A 21,225-nucleotide genomic window follows, 5' to 3' on the forward strand; every position below is an offset into this window, starting at 1 on the left:
AGAGATTTCCGCATTTTGTGTTACACACAAGGTTATGTGGTACAGTATTAACAAGATGCAATGTGTGATACTGCAGCTGCCACTGAATACAAAAAGATGTTTTTCATAAACTCGTGTCTAGTTTTATATAGATTACATTCCAAAATACTGTAATCTGTTTGGAATAAATATTTTAGTAACACCCCTGTAGTATGTTAAACTTGCTTGTTGCGAATGTTGTTTTTTTTTCTTCTCCTGACACTACCAAGGCGTAGTTACCCCTGACATTCAATTGTTGTGCAGAAGCTTTTACTTAGCTGCAATGATATTAAAATAATCACGTCGAGGGAGAGGAATGGAGTGATAATGTATGAGGGCGATACAATCATCGATATTTATTTGAACGGTTCGATTTTGTGTGCCCAATTAATCGATTGCTATTTGGAGGGTTAACTGACAGCCTTAGTACACACTCTTTTAAAGCCTTTTCATTTGGAAATGCATACAGGTGCAAGTTATTTTAGTAAATTAACGGTCATTTTATCAGTTTTTCTTGATATTCAAAGTGTATCTATTACACCTTTGTCTTTTACCTAGCCAGACTTTTCAGAGAATCGCAAACAAAGGTGTGCAAGGCATATATCTTTATTCATTAGATTCAGATTTGGTAGTCCAGATCTTTGATATCAGTATATCACAGGTATTTTTTTTAACATTGTACTAAAAATAGCTTTTATATTAGATACCCATGTTGTTTTGTTTAATATGGTTTTCAAATGTTATTTGTTCACAGGCACATGACTTTCCTTCAAGCCCAGATTTTAACCACTCTTTAATGAGTGAGCCAGTAAGCATAGTGGATGAGCTGCGCATTGAACTTGACCAGTCGGAAATAAAGCGGCTGAAATTGCAGGAGCAGGTTAATCAGCTGGAACAAGAAAAGCAAGAGCTCCTGAAAATCAGCAGCCAACCTGAAGGACAGCTGGAGGTTTCCTTGTCAACCAAAAGCACTGCTCATGACTTACAGCAGTGCCTCAAAACACTAAATTCATCTGAAAAGCTAAAAGATTCTCAGGAGACCGTTGTGTGGCTAGAAAAGACAACTGGGGACTGTGCAAGTCATTTTCAGTCATTAACTGAAGAGCTGGAAGCCATCGAGGCTTCTGAGCAAATCAAGGACAGTAACAGTAGTATACAAGCTAGACCCAATGTTGTAGAACAGAAGAACCTAAAGTTCCTGGCAAAGCTTGACGGGGTTCTAAATGAAAAGGGGCAACAAACAGCTAGCCACTGTGACACTGCACAGAAGATTCACGAACTTCGAGACAATTTCAGTGTGACAGAGGAAGAGAAGATTGAAATGCAGAAAAATAGAAGTGAGCAAGATTCTCCGATTGAAAAACTGACTGACGAGTTAATGCTCAGAGAAGATGCTGCAGGAGAAATTGAATCAAAATTCAACAGTCTCACTATAATCTCTGCAGAAGAAAACTGTAAAATAAATAAGCAAGTGGGAGATTTAAAAAACACCAAAGATACGTTTGAAGAAGCCCCAACAGTAAAAGAAAGGGAAGCCTCTAATCTGAAAATGCAGCTGCAGGATATGCAAAGGCATACTGAATTGCTGGAAAAGCAGTATGAAGAGAAAGAGAAAGGGATTTGGAAGGAGATGCAACAGAAGTATGACACTCTGAAGGAAAGTCTTGAGGAACAGATACATTCTCTCACTGAACAACTAAAGGCCAAAGAAAAAGATCTGTCTAACAGCAATATAAATGTTCAGAAGCTAGACGAACACCGAATCAAGATCATCAATGAGAAAGAAGGTCTAATTAATACCATTGCAGAGTTAGAAGAAAACATGAAACGACAATCAGATAAACTAGAGCAATCTAAAATTGAGTGTTCCAATTGGAAGTCACTGCATGAGAAACTGCAACAGACAATAAAGAGGACTGAGGACACCAATAAAGAACTCATGGAAAACAGAACTGTACAAGAAGATGAACTGGCTAGCCTCCGTGCTTCTGAAAAGCATCTGCAGAGTCAGATAGATGATACCATGGTCACTGTAGATGAGAAGGAAAAGAAGCTCAGGGAAGAAAACAGACATTTAGATGAGAGTTATCAGAAAGCGTTAATGCAAAATGCAGTTTTTGAAGAAGCAATAAAGAAGTTTGAGGATGAGAATAAAGATCTAAAGCAAGATGAGGCAAATCTAAAGGAAGAAATATCCTCACTAAAGATAGACATGAAGCGGCATGTTACAGAGCTGGAGAAGAATATTGCAGCACTAAAGAAGCGTGAGAAATCCCTTGAGGAGCAGCTTCAAGAAAAACACAGACTTTTAGAGGAGAAGGAAAAGTTTATTGATGGACTTTTAGACAAATCAGTTACATTTGAGAAACAGGTAAGGGAATTGCAGAGAGAGAAGCTAAATTTGGAGAATGCTATTCTGCAGCAAACCAAGTCAATGGAATCTCTCACCACGGAAAAGGCTTCTGTGGAGAAAGCGATCAACTCACAAATGTATGCGGCTGAAAGGCAACTTGAGTTAAACATGAAAGAAGTAGGAAGATTACAAGCAAAGGTTATTGACCTCAGAGGCAAACTTCAGAGTGCCAGTGAGGAAAGGATGAAAACCCAGGCCAAGTTAAATGTGACCGAAGCCTCTCTTGAAGAATTGAGAACCTTTACAGAGCAACTGAAGGGACAGATTGAGTCACTTAACCGAAACCATGTGCAGGAACTTGTGCAGTTTAGGGAGAAGGAAGACTGTCTGAGAAAAGATAAGGAATCTGAAGCCAAGGCCTGGGCTGAGCATGAAACTATGACATCTTCTCTTAAAGATCAGATGTCGGTGCTTAAACAGTACTTAGAAAAACTTGAGTTGGAAAACACGGAAACCAAGGAATTACTTCAAAGGGCAAACGTGGAAATGGCTGAGCTTGGCATTCAGATCTGTACCCTCACCTCAGAAAAAGAAGATGCTAAAGAAAAATGGACAAGAGTTTCTCTTCAGCTTCAAGAGCAATGTGAAGAAGCAGGAAAAGAGATAAACAAGTTAAATGCCAGCATGGCTGCTCTAAGACAGGAGAACGAAAGCCTTCAGGAGGAGCTGAAGCAATCAGAGAACCTTGCAGACGCAATCCTCGACCTACAAGCTAAGTTAGAGAAAACTGAAAAACAGGCAAAGAGTCTCCAGGAAACATCCAAAGAAGAGGTCTTTGCTGTTAAGTTTCAGATGAGCAGCGAAGTTCTTAACTATCAAAATAAAGTCAAGGTATTTCAAATTAAGAAATGTATGTAATAGAAGATAAAACAATAATGTAAAATGATTAAAAGAATATTCCTGTCTGTGCATGCAGATAGTCTCCCGTACTCTCTTTGCTGAATAGACTTTTCCTTTTCGAGAAAATATTTAACTCTGTGTCCTTTTCTATAAACAAGGATGACACAGTCTATTCCGTTGTACTAAACAGTAGTTGATGTAAGTAACGCCAAACCTGTCATTTTACATTTAATGACAATAATACACTTGAGACTCATATACATCTTTTAATGATTTAAACAGTTTGATCTGCCACACTTTAGATCAATTTGACTGAAATAAAACATGGGGAACTTACCAGGTGAGGACCAATATGTATGAAAGAACCTTTATAATGTTGTACTTTCAGATTTTAAAATTTGAAATAAAAAATTGACGTGCACAAAGAAAGTAATTTAAATAGCACTAAAGATACACATTAAATCCCCACTGTAGAATAACCAATATGGCTTAGTTGTGTATACTTGTCATAACACACAGCCTAGATCTGTGATGTTCTGTGTAGATGCCTTTTTAAATGCTATTTTTATACCTATTAGAGTGTCACAGAAGAATTGGAGAATATTAAAGGACAGTTGAAAGAGCATGAAGAAAAGATGTCTGACCTGGAAGCAACAGCCTCACAATTAAAGGTAGGCATGATTCATGCAGACGAATTGGATCTGTTATTATTATTTGTTTATTTAGCAGATGCCTTTATCCAAGGCGACTTACAGAGTCTAGGGTGTGTGAACTATGCATCAGCTGCAGAGTCACTTACAATTACGTCTCACCCGAAAGACGGAGCACAAGGAGGTTAAGTGACTTGCTCAGGGTCACACAGTGTATTGAAGTCTATGAGGTAAACCAAAACAGAAAGAACAGGGCAAGGCACTAACAATAGCTTCTTCTGAGCAGTGGTCTTATCAAAGAGCTAGATAGGCTTCCTCTCTGTTATATAGTTTAAATGGTACTTGAATATGTAATATACAAATATAACATTTCACTCAATATCAAAATTCTGATAGAACTCACACATACCACTGATATCTGTTTTATACCTTTCACAATTACGGATTTCAGTTTGCAGATATTTTGATTGTGAATGTCTTGTAAAATCATACATAAATCAAAAATATTTAAGGCAGATATGCTACAGACGTGCTCAAATTTGTTGGTACCCTTACAGCTCATTGAAATAATGCTTCATTCCTCCTGAAAAGTGATGAAATTAAAAGCTATTTTATCATGTATACTTGCATGCCTTTGGTATGTCATAGAATAAAGCAAAGAAGCTGTGAAAAGAGATGAATTATTGCTTATTCTACAAAGATATTCTAAAATGGCCTGGACACATTTGTTGGTACCCCTTAGAAAAGATAATAAATAATTGGATTATAGTGATATTTCAAACTAATTAGTTTCTTTAATTAGTATCACACATGTCTCCAATCTTGTAATTAGTCATTCAGCCTATTTAAACGGAGAAAAGTAGTCACTGTGCTGTTTGGTATCATTGTGTGCACCACACTGAACATGGACCAGAGAAAGCAAAGGAGAGAGTTGTCTGAGGAGATCAGAAAGAAAATAATAGACAAGCATGGTAAAGGTAAAGGCTACAAGACCATCTCCAAGCAGCTTGATGTTCCTGTGACAACAGTTGCAAATATTATTAAGAAGTTTAAGGTCCATGGAACTGTAGCCAACCTCCCTGGGCGCGGCCGCAAGAGGAAAATCGACCCCAGATTGAACAGAAGAATAGTGCGAATGGTAGAAAAAGAACCAAGGATAACTGCCAAAGAGATACAAGCAGAACTCCACGGTGAAGGTACGTCAGTTTCTGATCGCACCATCCGTCGCTTTTTGAGCGAAAGTGGGCTCCATGGAAGAAGACCCAGGAGGACTCCACTTTTGACAGAAAAACATAAAAAAGCCAGACTGGAATTTGCTAAAATGCATATTGACAAGCCACAATCCTTCTGGGAGAATGTTCTTTGGACAGATGAGTCAAAACTGGAGTTTTTTGGCAAGTCACATCAGCTCTATGTTCACAGACGAAAAAATGAAGCTTTCAAAGAAAAGAACATCATACCTACAGTGAAACATGGAGGAGGCTCGGTTATGTTTTGGGGCTGCTTTGCTGCGCCTGGCACAGGGTGCCTTGAATCTGTGCAGGGCACAATGAAATCTCAAGACTATCAAGGCATTCTGGAGCGAAACGTACTGCCCAGTTTCAGAAAGCTCTGTCTCAGTTGCAGGTCATGGGTCCTCCAACAGGATAATGACCCAAAACACACAGCTAAAAGCACCCAAGAATGGATAAGAACAAAACATTGGACTATTCTGAAGTGGCCTTCTATGAGTCCTGATCTGAATCCTATCGAACATCTATGGAAAGAGCTGAAACTTGCAGTCTGGAGAAGGCACCCATCAAACCTGAGACAGCTGGAGCAGTTTGCTCAGGAAGAGTGGGCCAAACTACCTGTTAACAGGTGCAGAAGTCTCACTGAGAGCTACAGAAAACGTTTGATTGCAGTGATTGCCTCTAAAGGTTGTGCAACAAAATATTAGGTTAGGGGTCCCATCATTTTTGTCCATGCCATTTTCATTTGTTTTATTATTTACAATATTATGTTGAATAAAAAATCAAAAGCAAAGTCTGATTTCTATTAAATATGGAATAAACAATGGTGGATGCCAATTACTTTTTTCAGTTTCAAGTTATTTCAGAGAAAATTGTGCATTCTCCGTTTTTTGTGGAGGGGTACCAACAAATTTGAGCACGTCTGTATATACTAATTTTGAGAGGTTTTACGTACCTGTAAATATACATAATATACCACACCATTGTTTTTTTCGTTAACTCAATTATAGTTTTTACATAACTTTATCCAACGTTGCTGACATCAGATTGCAATAGGCTAGGGTTATAGCATTTATCCTGTTTGTCACGTATGACACACTGCGTTCATACAAAAAAAAATGTGTTGGCTGTAAATTAAGAGAAAGGGAAATAAAAACAAAAACAAAATGCACTTGCAGCTTAATGTCATAAACAACATTTTTCTTTAGTGTGAACAATGTTTATGAACTTCTGTTTATCTAACTGTCTGATTTTTATGCAAACTATAAAGGACATACAATTGATGTTCATGTGATTATTAATCTTTTTTTTTTTCCATGTGCCAGGTGGTAAATAGTGATTACTCAAAGCAGTTGGATGAAAAAGCAGAGCAAGTGAAAAATTCTGAAGCATTAATCCAACAAAATGCTGAAGAGCTACAGTCTTTAAAAGATAATTTGGCAAGGTATGGGTTCACAACCACATATGTTTTTAAAGTATCTTGTGATAGATTACATTCATTTTGATATTCATAAAACCGTATGAGAATAATGTTCTTCAAAAATAGGCATTGGTGATCAAATCTACCATTATCCCTACACCAATGATGGAAACTAATGCAAACCAAATTATCTTTCCAAATAGAATTCAAGAAGAATTATCAGCGTCACAAAAACAAAGCAAGGAGTACAGAGATGAACTTGACAAGACAGTGGCCGAAAAGCAAAAAAAACAACTGGAGCTCTTGGCTGAACTTGATGATTTGACTCAAACCAAGCAGAACCTAGAGGAGCGACTCATTGAACTGATTAAGTATGTTTTATTTTATCACTGGACCTTTCAAATGCAGAACAACTGGAATGTAGTACTATTTAAAACAACACAAGACAGTGATTTACAGTTTATATGAAATGTCTGTAGTATAAATTCCTCCTCCCTTTTATACCATAAAATTATTACAGTGCCTAGTGTATTTGTGTATTTCACCTTTGAGATGACTCTGTCCCTTTCAAAGTCACTTTTCCCGAGAAAACAGAACAGATGTTAAAAAAATGTGTTGTTGTTTTTTGTGCAGAGACAAAGATGCCCTGTGGCAGAAATCAGATGCCCTGGAGTTTGAACAAAAGGTTCGTGCTGAAGAGCGATGGCTTGTTGACAGGGAGACTAATCACTGCCTGGACTGTAAGAGTCAATTTACATGGTGGCTTCGCCGACACCACTGCAGGTCTGTCAATTATATTCATTTTAATAGTACTGTAGATAGTAATTACCCAAAATAGATCAAATGAGAAGCCACACCTATTTGAAAGTAGTTGGAGCTAACAAAACAATAACTAAAATCGTACCTATTACACACTACGAATGTGCAGCTTTGACAGAAACACATATAATTGCAAGTTGTGTTTAAAAATCATGAAACCTGGTACTATACAAGGTTAAAGAAAAGTTACTAGTCAGCTTGCCTTACTCAGACAATAGGGGTGGTGGAATAATGACAGGAAAGATGTTGACAGGGTGGAAACAATTTTACCAATGACCAAGAATACCTGAAAGCAAGGCTTGCGAACAGAGATTTATTTCATATTACCAGATACCATGTTTTAAAATCATAATACTTTTTTGCTGTTAAGTGTTTCTTTCAGAATTGTACATTTTAGAAGTGTACAAAAGGTAGGATTCATGTAATAAATGTGTTAGCTTCAGCCACTTTAATTGAGGCCTTCAGTCACAACTGTAATAATAATCTCTAAGTGTCCAACTGTGGTGGATCCCAGTTTTGTCATTCTTTGATATAATAATATTTTTATTTTTTGTTAATCTCCATCAGTAGGATTTATACTCTATATATATATATATATATATATATATATATATATATATATATATATATATATATATATATATATATTGTTTGTTTGTTTGTTTTTGTTTCAGCAGTCTGTCAGATTATTATTATTTTTTAATCTGTGTATATCTATTTGCACAAATACAATTACAAATACAAGTAGAATTACAAGTTTCTTGAATACATGTCTGCGAGATAAGATTCTGATTAAGTACTTTTTTGTGCATTGTAAAATAAATGGTACCTTAGGTAATAGACAATAAACTGGTATCAAATGATTAAGGTTTTAGTTTTTTCCCATAGAATTATGACAGGGGCACCTTGAATGAACAACCATCAATCTTAAGCATCCATTTTAATGCCCAGTCTCTTTGGCACTCAGTTAATTCAGGTTTCACAGATTAAAGCAGTATCCAAAACATTTGTCTACTTTACCATGGTACCTGGTAATTCAAGTTTCAATATAAATGTTTAAGTAAATACATGTTATTTATTTAAATGTAGTTATTCAGGCTAAACTGGCAAAGCAAATATTCTCAGTGTGTTTCCATGATGTGTTTTCCCTCACATTTAAGAATCCTACTGTTATTTTCTCTTTAGACTTTGTGGTCGCATATTTTGCTATTACTGCAGCAACAACTTTGTGATGACCAAGCATAGTGGTAAAAAGGAGCGTTGCTGCAGAGAGTGCTACATGCAGCACAGTGCAGTGATTAAGAGATTTAGCCAGGCAGATGCATGCAGTGCTCCCGAAACTCCTGAGGGATCTCCATCCCTCTCTGCTCAACCACCACCACGACCATCACCAAGTGTCACAGGTAGGCCTAGGAATGTTTTTCTCATATCTTTTTGCTACCTGCTTTTTTTCCTTTTACCTGAGCTGAATTCCAACCCTAGCCTCCTGTCTTTGTTTCAGATATTATTGACAATTGTGTATCTTTCAAGATACATATTTCACTATGAAGTTATGGGCCCAATTCAGAAAGCTTTCACTCATGAGGACTGCTTTTTTATACTTTTATAAACTAAGACCAAACTGCCCTAAAGCGTGATTCGCATGGGACTAAAAACCAGGTGTCCTCAGAGTTGGTCAAAAGCAGAGGACGTCTAGTAACCTCCCAGACGTGGATTAGTTTTTTATCAAGGAAAGTCGGTAAATTCAAAATTGAATGCGATGTTGTGGCCAGAGAAGGCGCTTTTGTGCATGATTTGTAAACAATTTACCGGGTGTAAATAACTAATTTCGTTGTACCTTCTTTTCCAAAGGTTAGAATAGCCATTTTGCATACATATCTTCAAATGCACTGTTAAAAGTCGACAATTATGTTTTGTATTTTCGCTCGTCCCCAATTTGGTTATGCCCAATCATAGCGTTTTACTAAACTGTAGAATATCATGACAGATCGTACCAATTTTAATGATATCTTATGGTTTATTGTAAAGGCTGGTGTTGCTTTTACCCAGGACATGGTATATCAATTTTAAAATAACAATGACCTGGTCGATTCACACAGGAGTAAAAAGACACTTTTTACAGAAGGTCCCGATGACCTGTAAAAAAAACAGAGGACTTCTGAGAAAATGATCTGGGATAAAAATCAATTTGTCTGTAAAAATTCCGAAACCACCTGTTATGTGGTGATTTTTAGTCCTGTGCGGGCTGAAGACATCCATCAAAACTGACTTTAGAAAAGTCTTTAAATAACTTTAATCATTGTGAATAGGGCCAAAGCTGGAGCTTGTGGACAGATTTTAAAGTCTGCTACAACATATTTACTTTTGCCTAATGGCGCTCTGTACTTTCTGCTGTTGGCTTTTATCTGTTGATAACCGCTTCATAGTAAGTTTCCTTACATGCTTGCAGTATGTGTGACATGGTGGTGATAGCATGGTTTTGATCTTGTAGTTACAGATGGAGTTTCAAAGCAAGATGATGTTACCTTTGATATTATCACAGATGAGGAGCTTAATGTAATCGATGACAGTGATTCTTTGCTTCCAACTGATGCTGAGGCCCCAGGTAGCCTGAAAGAGTCATTTGAGCAGGGCACTGCAGAGCAGTAAGTAACATGTTGCAATATATTATAAGAAAACACTCTTAGCTTGCAAAATAATCTAGGTTTAATGGGAAAATACCCTTTAATCTAGACCAATTGCTAAACGGTTTTCGGTCTCACCAAGGTGTTTCAAGTATGCATGTACAGTGGTAGCCAAAACCAGCTATCAAAATGTTGAAATACGGTGCAATACGCTGTGCTGTAAAACTGAAGTCAATGTGATTTGCAGTTTTGTTAACCTAGCCGCATCTTCTGCATGCCAGAGGGCATTGTCTGACTAAATACTGGTTGGCTACAGATTATTACTGAAATACAGTGTTTCATCAGCAGATGTCAGACACTAATGCTTGTAAATACCTAAAGCACAAAGTTTACATCGAGTTAAAGTAATTTTTATACTGTACTGTACGATTGCGGTAACAGCTCGAATATACCGAAACCTGCCATACATCAAGAAGTTAAGCAATGCTTTCGCTGGAGACACCTAATAGGAAAAAAATGTGTTGTTAAAATGAGTATGCACACCAACAGTAAGCAGAGCAAATAAATAAATTTCTTGTTTCTGATCTGATGTTTTGTTTTTTGTGTGTATTTATGCAACGTACATTAGTTGTGAATGCACGTTCATCGTTTAAGACCGTAATTAATGGGTTTCTAGCAACAATGCATTTCCCAAGGGTGAACGTTGACAATGTACAGTAAGAATAGAAATGTAGGACGACTAGTGAAATTTGTTTTGCTGGTTATACAGAACTAGCATTGATGCCCTCAAGAAATATATTGTTTCTAGAATTCTTTTTGCACAGTACTGAATCAGATGGCACAAAAAAGGCTGCTTTCTTCATCTAAATTGTTTTAGAAAATATGGAAAACATACGCATGTATTTTGCAAATATTCTTAATACAATAACACGAGACACACATGACCACCACCAAAAAAAAAAAAAAAAGGAAAATGTTGCTCATACCCAGGATAATGGCTTCATAAAATTCATGTTCGACAAACTGACCAATTTACAACTACAATATTAACTTGCATCTATTGCTAAACTTCTTCATAGTCAGATGTCAAAAAATTACCATGTTGTCAGATTGCTGGATCCCTAACTTTCAGTCAGCCCACTAATCCGGTTTACTGTTATTATGTCTCGTGTTTTAATACAGATGTTTTTAAAACTTGTTTTCTTTATTACTGATAATAATGTAATGAAGAACTATTATTTTTATTTATAAATATTTATTTTTAGAAAATAACATCGAGTAGTGTCCATTATTGCTTATAAAGCTCCTGAGAATAAACGTTTATTGTAGCATTGTAATTTTACTATTGTAGCAGGTAGGACGACTACTAACTACTTAATTGTGTGTTAATTGTATCTGATTGACTTACCCTTATAAAAGCTGTGTTCGTTGTTGCTCTTGACCACAACACTGTTTCTGATCAGGACTGCCAGCATACAGCCACGCTTGTCAATTCCTCCAGAGAAGGGTGACCTGGTTTAACTACTCCTTTGTGTGGCCACAGCAAGAATTCACCAGGGAGTGCGCACAGCCACTGTTTCTTATATGTTCTTTTTGCTCCGATTTCTTAGTTTTCTTCATTTATTTTGCTCTCTGCTGCTTAATTCCAGTTTTACAGTATGTTCAACATACAGTTTGCTGTATGTTTGTAGTGTTAGCTAGTGTTTTGCTTATAGCTTCGCTTTGTGCTCATACTACTGGTATAGTATATTGTACATTCTGCCGTGTTGCAGTATTACCAACAGAGTCATAAATTGTTTTGTATGTGTATAATTTAGTCAATTCTCCCTGTGCCTCTCCGGGCGCTGTAGGATATTTCGGAGGGGTGAGTTTTGTTTGTTTGGTTTTCAACATCACATTTCCTAGGACATGCAACAGTTGATGCCTGGTATGAAAAACTCAGGGACTTGTGACTCCATTGGACTCCGGGGCATTCTGCAGCTATCAATGGATGGGCCCAATGTCAATGGAAAACACACAGCATGCTTTCAACTGACACTGAAGAAGAAACCAATCACAAACTTCTTAATATAGGTAGTTGTGGACTGCATATTATGCACAATGCATTTAGATCAAGTAGTGCTCAGACAGAATGGGGCATAGAGGAGATATTGAGCTCATTGTATTGGCTGTTCAAAGACTCTCCAGCCAGACGGGAGGACTTTACCAAGGTAACCGGATCTTATGTTTTCCCCAAGCAGTTTTGTAAGCACAGATGGTTGGAGAACATAGAGCCATAGAGGTGTGGCCACATGTTCAGGAATACGTTGCCAGTGTTAAGTCACGCAAAGTCCCTCATCCTAAAAACAAATCATTCAGTATTGTTGAAGAAAGCTTTAAAGATCCCCTTTTCTTCACCATTTCTTGAAAAAATATCAAAGTGATAATCCAATGTTGCCATTTCTGTCCAGTGATCTTTACAAAACCATCGAAGGTTTGATGGATAGCTTTTTCAAACCTGATATTGTGAAAGCAGCAACTTCAGCAACCAAGTTACATAACTGTTTAAAATATCTCAGAACAGACATTGGTTGCGCAGAGACTGATCTCAGACCACCTGCAGAATGTTGGCGGGGTCATCAGTGTGACAGTTACCAAAGAGCTGCTTCTGTCAGCCTCCACAGCTAGACAGAAGTACCATGCCTACCTTGATGAGGAAAGGAGAACAAAAGAAGAACAGAAGAGAGGTGAAAAAATATTTATGGATGAGGTCAATGCTCTAAAGGAAAAAAGAGGAATTGAGACCAACATTAAGGCTCTTCTCAAATCTGCTGATGACTATGCAGAGAAAGCAGAGACCACAGTTCAGATCTCCAATGCACTTAGGAGATCAGCCAAAGAAAAACAACTGGAGCTGCAGAGTTTAGAGCAAGAGCTCGACAGCAAGTTCCAAGAAATGTAAAACTAATCCTATAAGGCAGTACAAATTATGTGTACTAAAACTTTTTTTTTTCTATTTTTGCACACCAGTGTTATTTGCTTTTGGACTATGTATTTCCTAACTAAAATAACTGTCCTGAAGACAACTCAGTGCTGCATTTTACTTACCATGATGATGTGTGACTCAAGTATGGAGTATTTAAAATGAGTCTTGTTGTCAAGAATAGTGTCAAGAATCGTGCAAGGTAAGTCTGGATTTTTTGTTAAATAGGTCTAGAAAAAGTCTGGAAAGAAAAATTCTTTCAAAGGTGTATGAACCCTGGTGTACTGACACTGTCTACTGTGTGCACTGACACTGTCTACTGAAAGCACTGACACTGTCTACTGTGTGCACTGACACTGTCTGCTGTGTGCACTGACACTGTTTGCTGTGTGTACTGGCACTCTACTGTGTGCACTGACACTCTGATGTGTGCACTGACACTGTTTGCTGTGTGCACTGACACTGCTGTGTGTACTGGCACTCTACTGTGTGCACTGACACTGTCTACTGTGTGCACTGACACTGTTTCCTGTGTGCACTGACACTCTGCTGTGTGCACTGACACTGCTGTGTGCACTGACGCTCTCTACTGTGTGCAATGAAACTCACCACTGTGCACTGCTACATAGTACCGAGATTTAGTTTCTTGCAAGGCCAAGCTGCCTGCAGAGGACGGATATAAGTACATTGTCTGTCTGGGTCCTGAGCAAGCTCAGAGGCCCTGGCGGATTGCACTTTGTGTGATTTTTGTGACCCCTTCTCCAAGCGTACGCTTGAGGGTCGGATGGCCCATCATTCCAGGGAACGCTCCCTCACGTCTGCTCAGCGCTTGGCATTGCCACGCTCTGTCAGTGAGACTGGACCCGCCCCCCATGTCTCTGTCAGGGGAGGGGAGGCGTTGCGTTCGAAGTAGTACAGTCGAGAAGCCATTCTCCTCGTCTTCCTCATCCTCCTCCCACAGTTCTACTTCACCGTCTCCCCCTCCAAAACGGAGGAGGAAGAAAGCTTGGCGTTCACGTTCAGCAGATAGAGGGCAGATAGATAAGATCTGGGAGACCGTGTCACGCTAGCAGGCCCTGTAATTGCTCCCATGGTAACTGTAGGTCGTATACCTGCTCCCGTTCCCGCCGGTACTTTATACAACAAATGAGGTTACCTTTGCCGATTCACTAGCAGTCGCTGGGCTCAGTACCTCTTCGGGTCTGACTAATATCCTAATGTTATGATAATAACAACGTTTTGTGGCTGATTTGAACAGCCACAGGGTAATTATTGGATTGTTTAATTGTTTTATTGAGCCAGATCACCCAGGCACTGATTTAAGTAAGTACACCTGCTTGTAATTAGCAAGCAGTTATTTAAACAGGTCTGTAAGGTGTGGCCAGAGGGCTGCGTAGAGGCTGTCTGTGTGAAGGCCTGTGTAGAGACCTGACAGGGTGAACCTGTGTGGTTCTCCTGAAAACCCAAAAGGTACTGTGTATGAGAATGATGTACTGTGTCTAAAAAGTGTTTTGTCAAACTGTGAAATGGCTTAGCTGTCCGCTGATAGTTTAGGTAATTGTGGCAAAGATGACCTGTGTGGTGACATCAGGCCAGGAAGAAGCTCAGCACTGTGAGGTCACTTTGGCCAAAACAGACAGACACTGAGAAACAAGGGACGAACACTAGTTATTGATTAAATTATTTTCTCCACTCTCTCTCCCATACCTCCTCACTGTACACCCAGCCCTGAGTGAGTGAAACATTCACCCTTTTATGCAGCTGTTCAATTGGAATCTCAGTACATCTGCACATGAACTCTTTATGCACTTCCCATACTTCCATACAAATACCACTTTTACTCTGCATGTGAAGTGATTGTGCCATCCTCGTGTCTAAATACAAATATACATTTTGTAACACTTGTGCTACATAACCCCACATTATATCCTGTGTACCAATACATATACACCAACATTAATACACCACACACAACATATAAACATAAAATACACACAGGGGTGGGGCACACTGCCACAGTAATTAAAAAATATATATTTTTGTTTTGTTTTGCTGTTTGTTTATTTTGTTTGATTTAATAAATGTGCGCAAAAGTGCTTAGAAACTTGCAGTTCTTGTGTCTGGGTCAAGTATTTTAAGGGTGCAAACCAACCTGGGCTGGGACACTTTGCCACAACGCTTTGAATAACTCAAATTGCATGCATATGAAAAATACTGCAGTAAAATTGATGCATAGATGTATAATATGTATCTACAGAATACATGTGTGTCTATTACGTTAAGTGATTTCTGTAGCACGCAGTTTATATACATTGTCAGTTTTTTTCCAACTGACACTCGCTATTCTCTTATAAAAAGCCTTTTTATGTAACTTCAGTTGCTTTTCTTAATTTTCACTCCTTTTGTATACATTGGAAAGATATGCATCGTTTTTAAAAACCTGTTTGACACATCTAATAAATGAATTACCAGACGTATAGTTAAAAAGTAATAGTTACAACAACCGTTTGGCAGGACAAAACAAAGAAATGTAACGAGTAATATAGAGCAGTACATTTTTTATTAAGTAATAAGTCAGTCGATTATGTAACTTTTGAGTGACAAGTGATACTGTGGGTGCTAGGATTGACCAAAACAATGAAGGTGCTGAATGAGGAGAAGGTTGAAATGGGTGCTAAATAGCTCTGTTGGAGCTACAGTAGTGGAATGTGATTGTAATTGTTAACTGTTTGCAAAGTTACTAATTGGTACAAACAACCTTTTTGATTGTTACTTTTACACTCAAACCCTCTGTTTTTCTAGGATCTTACTGCATAAAAAAGTTTCACCGCAAAAATAAATGTATGACAGTGGTGCAAGCACAGTGCAGATACTTTTCAGTGGAAAGCAGTGGAATTAATCATGAATTGTCTGTGGCGCAAACACTGATAAAAATGATCTGACAAATTAGTTCTGCATTTTTGTAACTTCTTTACTTCTTTTCTAGAAAGTTTTTTTTGTTTTGTTTTGTTTACTAGTGTTTCTAAGTAACAGAAGTTTATAAAATAAACTACACATGTATGTACTGTATGGTACTGTACTGTAGACAATACATTAATATGGCAAAAAGAAATACCCTTTAGGAAAAATGCTGATTTTCAAAGATGGGAACAGGCACCAGTGTAATGAGTATACCTTTTTCTACATGACATATAGAAAATACATAGACAATACATTGGTTTAATTTTCGTCCTATTAGTCTTTTTAGTTTTAGTAAACTACCTTTTGTAGCCTATGCTCAGTTGTGTGCACCTAGATTAAAAGTGTTTAAAGATTAATAAAAAAAAAAAACAGGGTCATGCAAGAGGGATGAATGAGCTCAGCAATTTAATTTAAACTCAAATAATTCAACAGGTTACGTATTTAGATTAAAAAAAGACATCATAACACTAAGCCAAACTCTTCTACTTTTAAAATAGAACAATTTTTTTAATTATGGAAAACCAAGTTGTCCACCTGCACACAGACTACAGTTGTAAGCTGAATATATGCAGATAAACAGAACAAACCTGAATAAACGTGAAATAGGACATTGATTTTGTGCTGGTAATCAACAGGTATATTTTAAACTATTTGTTATGCTGCCATTGTCCAAAACTATTTACGTGACAATGGAAAACACCACAGAACAAAAACGTATTTACATAAAATAATATTTACATGGGGTTACTTGAACAACAATGGGTGTATATGGAACAGCAGGCAGGGGTGTAGTGCTATATTTAGAAGCCCGATTACATTCTATTCTGTCTTTGTTTGATGCTGAGAAGTTAGTTCATGCCTTTGTCTTTTCGAGACTTGATTACAGCAATGCTCTGCTTGCTGGTGTATCTAAGAAGGTTCTCAACAGGCTGCAGTATGTTAAGAATTCAGCTGCTTGGGGTTTAACAAAGTCTAAATCCTGAAAACATATAACTCCTGTTTTGGCATCCTTGCATTGGCTGCCTGTCAAGTCCAGAATTGATTTCCATAAATTCTGTTGATGACGTATATGGCCCTAAATGGATTAACTCCATGCTATATAAAATATTTAGTACACAACTGTACTGCTTCACGGAATTTGTGGTTATTGGACTCTTTTAATTATTCCAAAAACAAGGCTACATTCAGTGGGTGACAGAGCTTTCTGCAGTGATGCACCAAGATTGTGGACTGCTCTTTCTGGGGTGATCAAGGACTCTGAGACTGGTTATTTTTAAATCATGTCTTAAAATGTACTTTTATACACTAGCATTTCCTAATGTTTAGATCTCTAAATTGTAATGTCTGCTATGTCTTTTTTATTAACTGCACAGTGCTATGTGATGTTTGTACATGAAAGGCGCTATATAAAATAAAGATATGAAAATATGAATTACACATAATATTTAAGTTTAACATGTAAAGAATATGCATAGCAATTTTGCTACACAGATTAGGTTTGCATGTTATCAAGCTTCTTATACTTCCCCACGTCTCAATGGTCAGTTGTGAATATCCTGCACAGCTTGAGTTTTCATGTTATCAAGCTTCTTGTACTTCATTTCTTCCCGGCGTCATAATGGTCAATTGTGAATATCCTACAAGCAGTACCTAGAGATTGGATAATAGAAATGCCGGGACAGCTAATTGTAGCCTGCCTGGAAATTGCCAGAAACACTTGACCAATAAGTCTGGGATTTCAAGAAGAAAAAAAAAAAATCTAAATATGGTTCAATCCACTCATTTGCAATGCGTGTTGGTGAATAAGCGACTGGATTATTGATCTTTTCTCGGCGCTGTCTTAGTCTCCCTTAATCTAACCTACCAATTTACCTATCTGTAATTTGCATTAGTTTTATGTTTGTTTTTAAATTTTTAGGAAGTGTATCTTGTCTGTCGAAAGGGAGAGCACAAGAGACTGAGAATGCAAGATTTACAGAAAACAACTACAACCGCTGTAACAGCCTAGTACTAGAGGGAGGAGACTCGGTGAACGCAGTAACTAACTACAGTGAGAGCAGCAACTTCCTGGACGTTACTATTATTAATGTTGTTAAGGCAGGACTAAATGGCTGTGAAAGCTTAGAAAGTTGTCACTCTCTCCAGAGTCATTATTTATGTGATGTAGCAGCACATACCACATGCATTCCACACACTATAGGAAGTGCGCATCTAGAACAATGAACAACTTTAAGGGGTAGGTAAATCGTCTTCTCACGCTAAAAAGTCATACAATTGACCAAAAACAGTTTTTATGTTTTTGTTTTTTTTGCATGGAGACATGTCCGGAAGTCCTACATCATGCTTACGAGATTTCAGCACTGAAAACCCTGTTTGTGACATAACCTCACACAACTTTCTACTGTACGTCAAGGATGTACCACCAAGCAATCCTTTATTATATGAGAGCTGCTGGAAGTAGCCATGGCAAGATTCTTTGATTAAATAGGAAAACATAAGCATACAGTACAAGGGGTTTAGATGTATTTCTTCATTCAGTATATATATTTTTATGTCACATCATTTATTCAACCTTTCAAATTATTGCCATTTGACTCATAAAATGATAGTGCTTTATAGTTTGGTTATTTTATAAGCAATGTTATAAAAATATACTGACACCACCAGGTCTGAGCGTCCACCCACTGTTGAAGTAAAATCTCTTAAACCCAATTCATTGAGGAAGATTTATTTTAGAAGTACGAAAAAGAACATGAAAAAGAAAAAAAAAATGTTGGTTCCACGAATTTGTTCAAAAAGACTGCTGGCTGCCTACATTGGGCCAGTGACATGGGGCCAGAATGGCCCCGATGTGCAAATCCACACGGCCCCAATGTGAGCAGCCAGCACTGTGCCACGGACACCACACCGGCTGCCAGTTATGTTTTACATTACAATATACACTACACAATAATTAGAACTTTTTTTACTGATTTTTTTTTTCGTATTTAAATTTTCGGAACAGCAGCACGTTCATTCAATCTTTGAACTACGTCCCCAAACAAGCAAAAATAAATAAATAAAAAATAAAACTAATTATGACTTTCCAAGACTAACAGAAAATAAAGTAAGTACCAAAAAAACAAATTAAGAATAACTGAAATAATTATTTATCACTAGACAAATTAGTTACCTCTGAATCTCGCAGCTGCCTCTTCTACAACAGTAACGAACTCTTCCAGTCAAATCGCTATACTAAGATGTCAATCACAACGGCTGTCTATTATGATTGGTGAGTAGCCAGGAAAAGGCGGGTACAAGCAATCTGCGAGTCACTGCTCTTTTTTTTCCTTCAGTAGCTTACAAAAATAATTAAAAAACTATCTGCAGTACAGTTTTATATATGTAATCAGATATTTAGCGTGTACAGTAGCTAAAGATAAATGTAAATATATTTTTAAAAAGAATGTGAAGAAAACTTTTGTGATATTTTCTTAACCGTCTTTATTTTTATTTTCACTGAAAAAATACCTAATGAGCAGAATATAGGTGGTTTGTCTTCATTTTTGTCATGATGTGTATTTATTTTTTGTTTCGAATCAAATTTGATTACACAGAGTGGTGCCCTCACTGGCCCATGCATCAGCCCAGCTATGGTGACTGTAAGCTGGTACACCCGTGTTGGGCCAGTGCGGGTTTTACATGGGCTGCCTATGCCCATGGTGCCCGCTCTATGCCAGCATGGGCCCAATGAGTACATTTTTGCTGGGTATTTTATGATAGCAGATTAAACGCACTGTTGTTATAAGACGTTAGTGAGACAAGACCATCATATAAAATGTATACTTTAATAATAATAGTAAAATCACTTTGGTTTACAGGGTTTTAATGTGAAACAACTAAATGTGTTTTTAAATCATCCAAGTCTTTTACTTTCTCATTAAATGCAGAACGAAGAACGCTAAAACAAGAGTGCAGCATTTTAATAAGTGACTAGTCTGTATTAATGTAAATGCAGTCACGAATAGTGATTGTAATAAAGGGTGTCCTGCATTTATTCTTTTTTAATTTATAGATGAATCGCTTATTAAAATGTTGCACCCTCATTTGCTTGCAGTTTCTTCGTTCTCTACGCACCAAAACATGTATATTAAACAAAACATGTATATTAAATTTGAATACTAAATGGATAGCAGGGATCACTCATTCTTAAAAGGGGAAGAAAACGCCGGGGGGGGGGGGGGGGGGGGGGGGACACAGAAAAACAGCAACCCTAAATATAATAATTATATTCAAGTTATATTAACTAACCCTTAAAAGGAAATATTTAATATATTAGAAAGCTACTTGTTAAGTTAATAAAAATGACCCCTTAAAATATAGCATGATTAAGAGTAACCCCCTTTTATAAATGGCTTATTTTCAAATAGAAAATACAGAGCTTTTTATTCATGCTGATATTTTTCAGTTTTAAAGTAAATACAGTAGAGTCAATTATCCGGTTTCTGATCAACCATACTGTCTAATCAACTGAACGCACCTGTGGTGTATTACGCATACAGCTTCTGCTGCTAAAACGGCTACGAGATTTAGCTGCCAAAAAAACAACCAGCAGACTGAAAGTTAGATGGAGCATTGTTTGCTTTAAATTGTTGCAGTTAAGCAAATTAAAACAGTCACCTCGTTCTGGATTTTTCTTCTATTTCGTCAGTAAGGGCTGGAGATCCTGTCTATGTTATTGAGGAGCAAAAACTTTTATTGTATTCATTTCAATTGCACGTTATTACAATGCCTTAATAGCAAGTATCAGAGTATAGAAACATTTTACTGAATTAGTTTAATGATTCATAAAGTTCTGTAATGTGTCAAAGTTGTACTATTGTATTCTTTGATGATTTTCAAAGTTTGGTATATGGTATGTTTTAATTACGGCATTTCATTACCTGTAGGTGTTTCCTGAATTGATTTAATTTCTGGTCAGAGTCGACCCTCAAATTCATGATTTTCACAATTTCCGTGACCTTGTGTACTAAGTACTTGTGTATGTTAACTTTATTCTACGAATTATTAAAGGTACAGTAGTTGTTATTAATACCTGTTCCATTATCCATATAAATCGATTATGCGAACTAGTATCGGTCCCAATTAGTTTGGATAATTGACTCTCTGCTGTAGCTAAATAAAGTGTTCTTTTTTAGGGTGGTAATTGCTGATCCAGGAGACACAGCCAAAGGCTTCTGGAAATACTGAAGTCTCAATAAGACATGCAAAAACAATTAAACATATTAAGGCTGCTCCACATTCTGC

The 21,225-nt window shown here is 37.3% G+C and overlaps 1 protein-coding gene across 4 annotated transcripts in view; it reads left to right on the forward strand.

The window, feature by feature from the left end:
• Positions 1-21,225, forward strand: part of LOC117394725 (FYVE and coiled-coil domain-containing protein 1-like) — a 57,377-nt gene that overhangs the window by 19,766 nt on the left and 16,386 nt on the right. For 3 of the 4 annotated variants that reach the window (XM_059014573.1, XM_059014580.1, XM_033993220.3), the window contains 7 exons: positions 773-3,262; positions 3,850-3,942; positions 6,479-6,597; positions 6,777-6,944; positions 7,207-7,356; positions 8,578-8,795; positions 9,884-10,037. In XM_059014573.1, coding sequence (XP_058870556.1) covers positions 773-3,262; positions 3,850-3,942; positions 6,479-6,597; positions 6,777-6,944; positions 7,207-7,356; positions 8,578-8,795; positions 9,884-10,037 — 3,392 coding nt within the window. The remainder of the gene's footprint in view (positions 1-772; positions 3,263-3,849; positions 3,943-6,478; positions 6,598-6,776; positions 6,945-7,206; positions 7,357-8,577; positions 8,796-9,883; positions 10,038-21,225) is intronic. The other variant, XR_009319891.1, reaches the window with a different exon arrangement.

The sequence above is a fragment of the Acipenser ruthenus genome, chromosome 3, assembly GCF_902713425.1.
Source record: "Acipenser ruthenus chromosome 3, fAciRut3.2 maternal haplotype, whole genome shotgun sequence".
NCBI lineage: Eukaryota > Metazoa > Chordata > Actinopteri > Acipenseriformes > Acipenseridae > Acipenser > Acipenser ruthenus.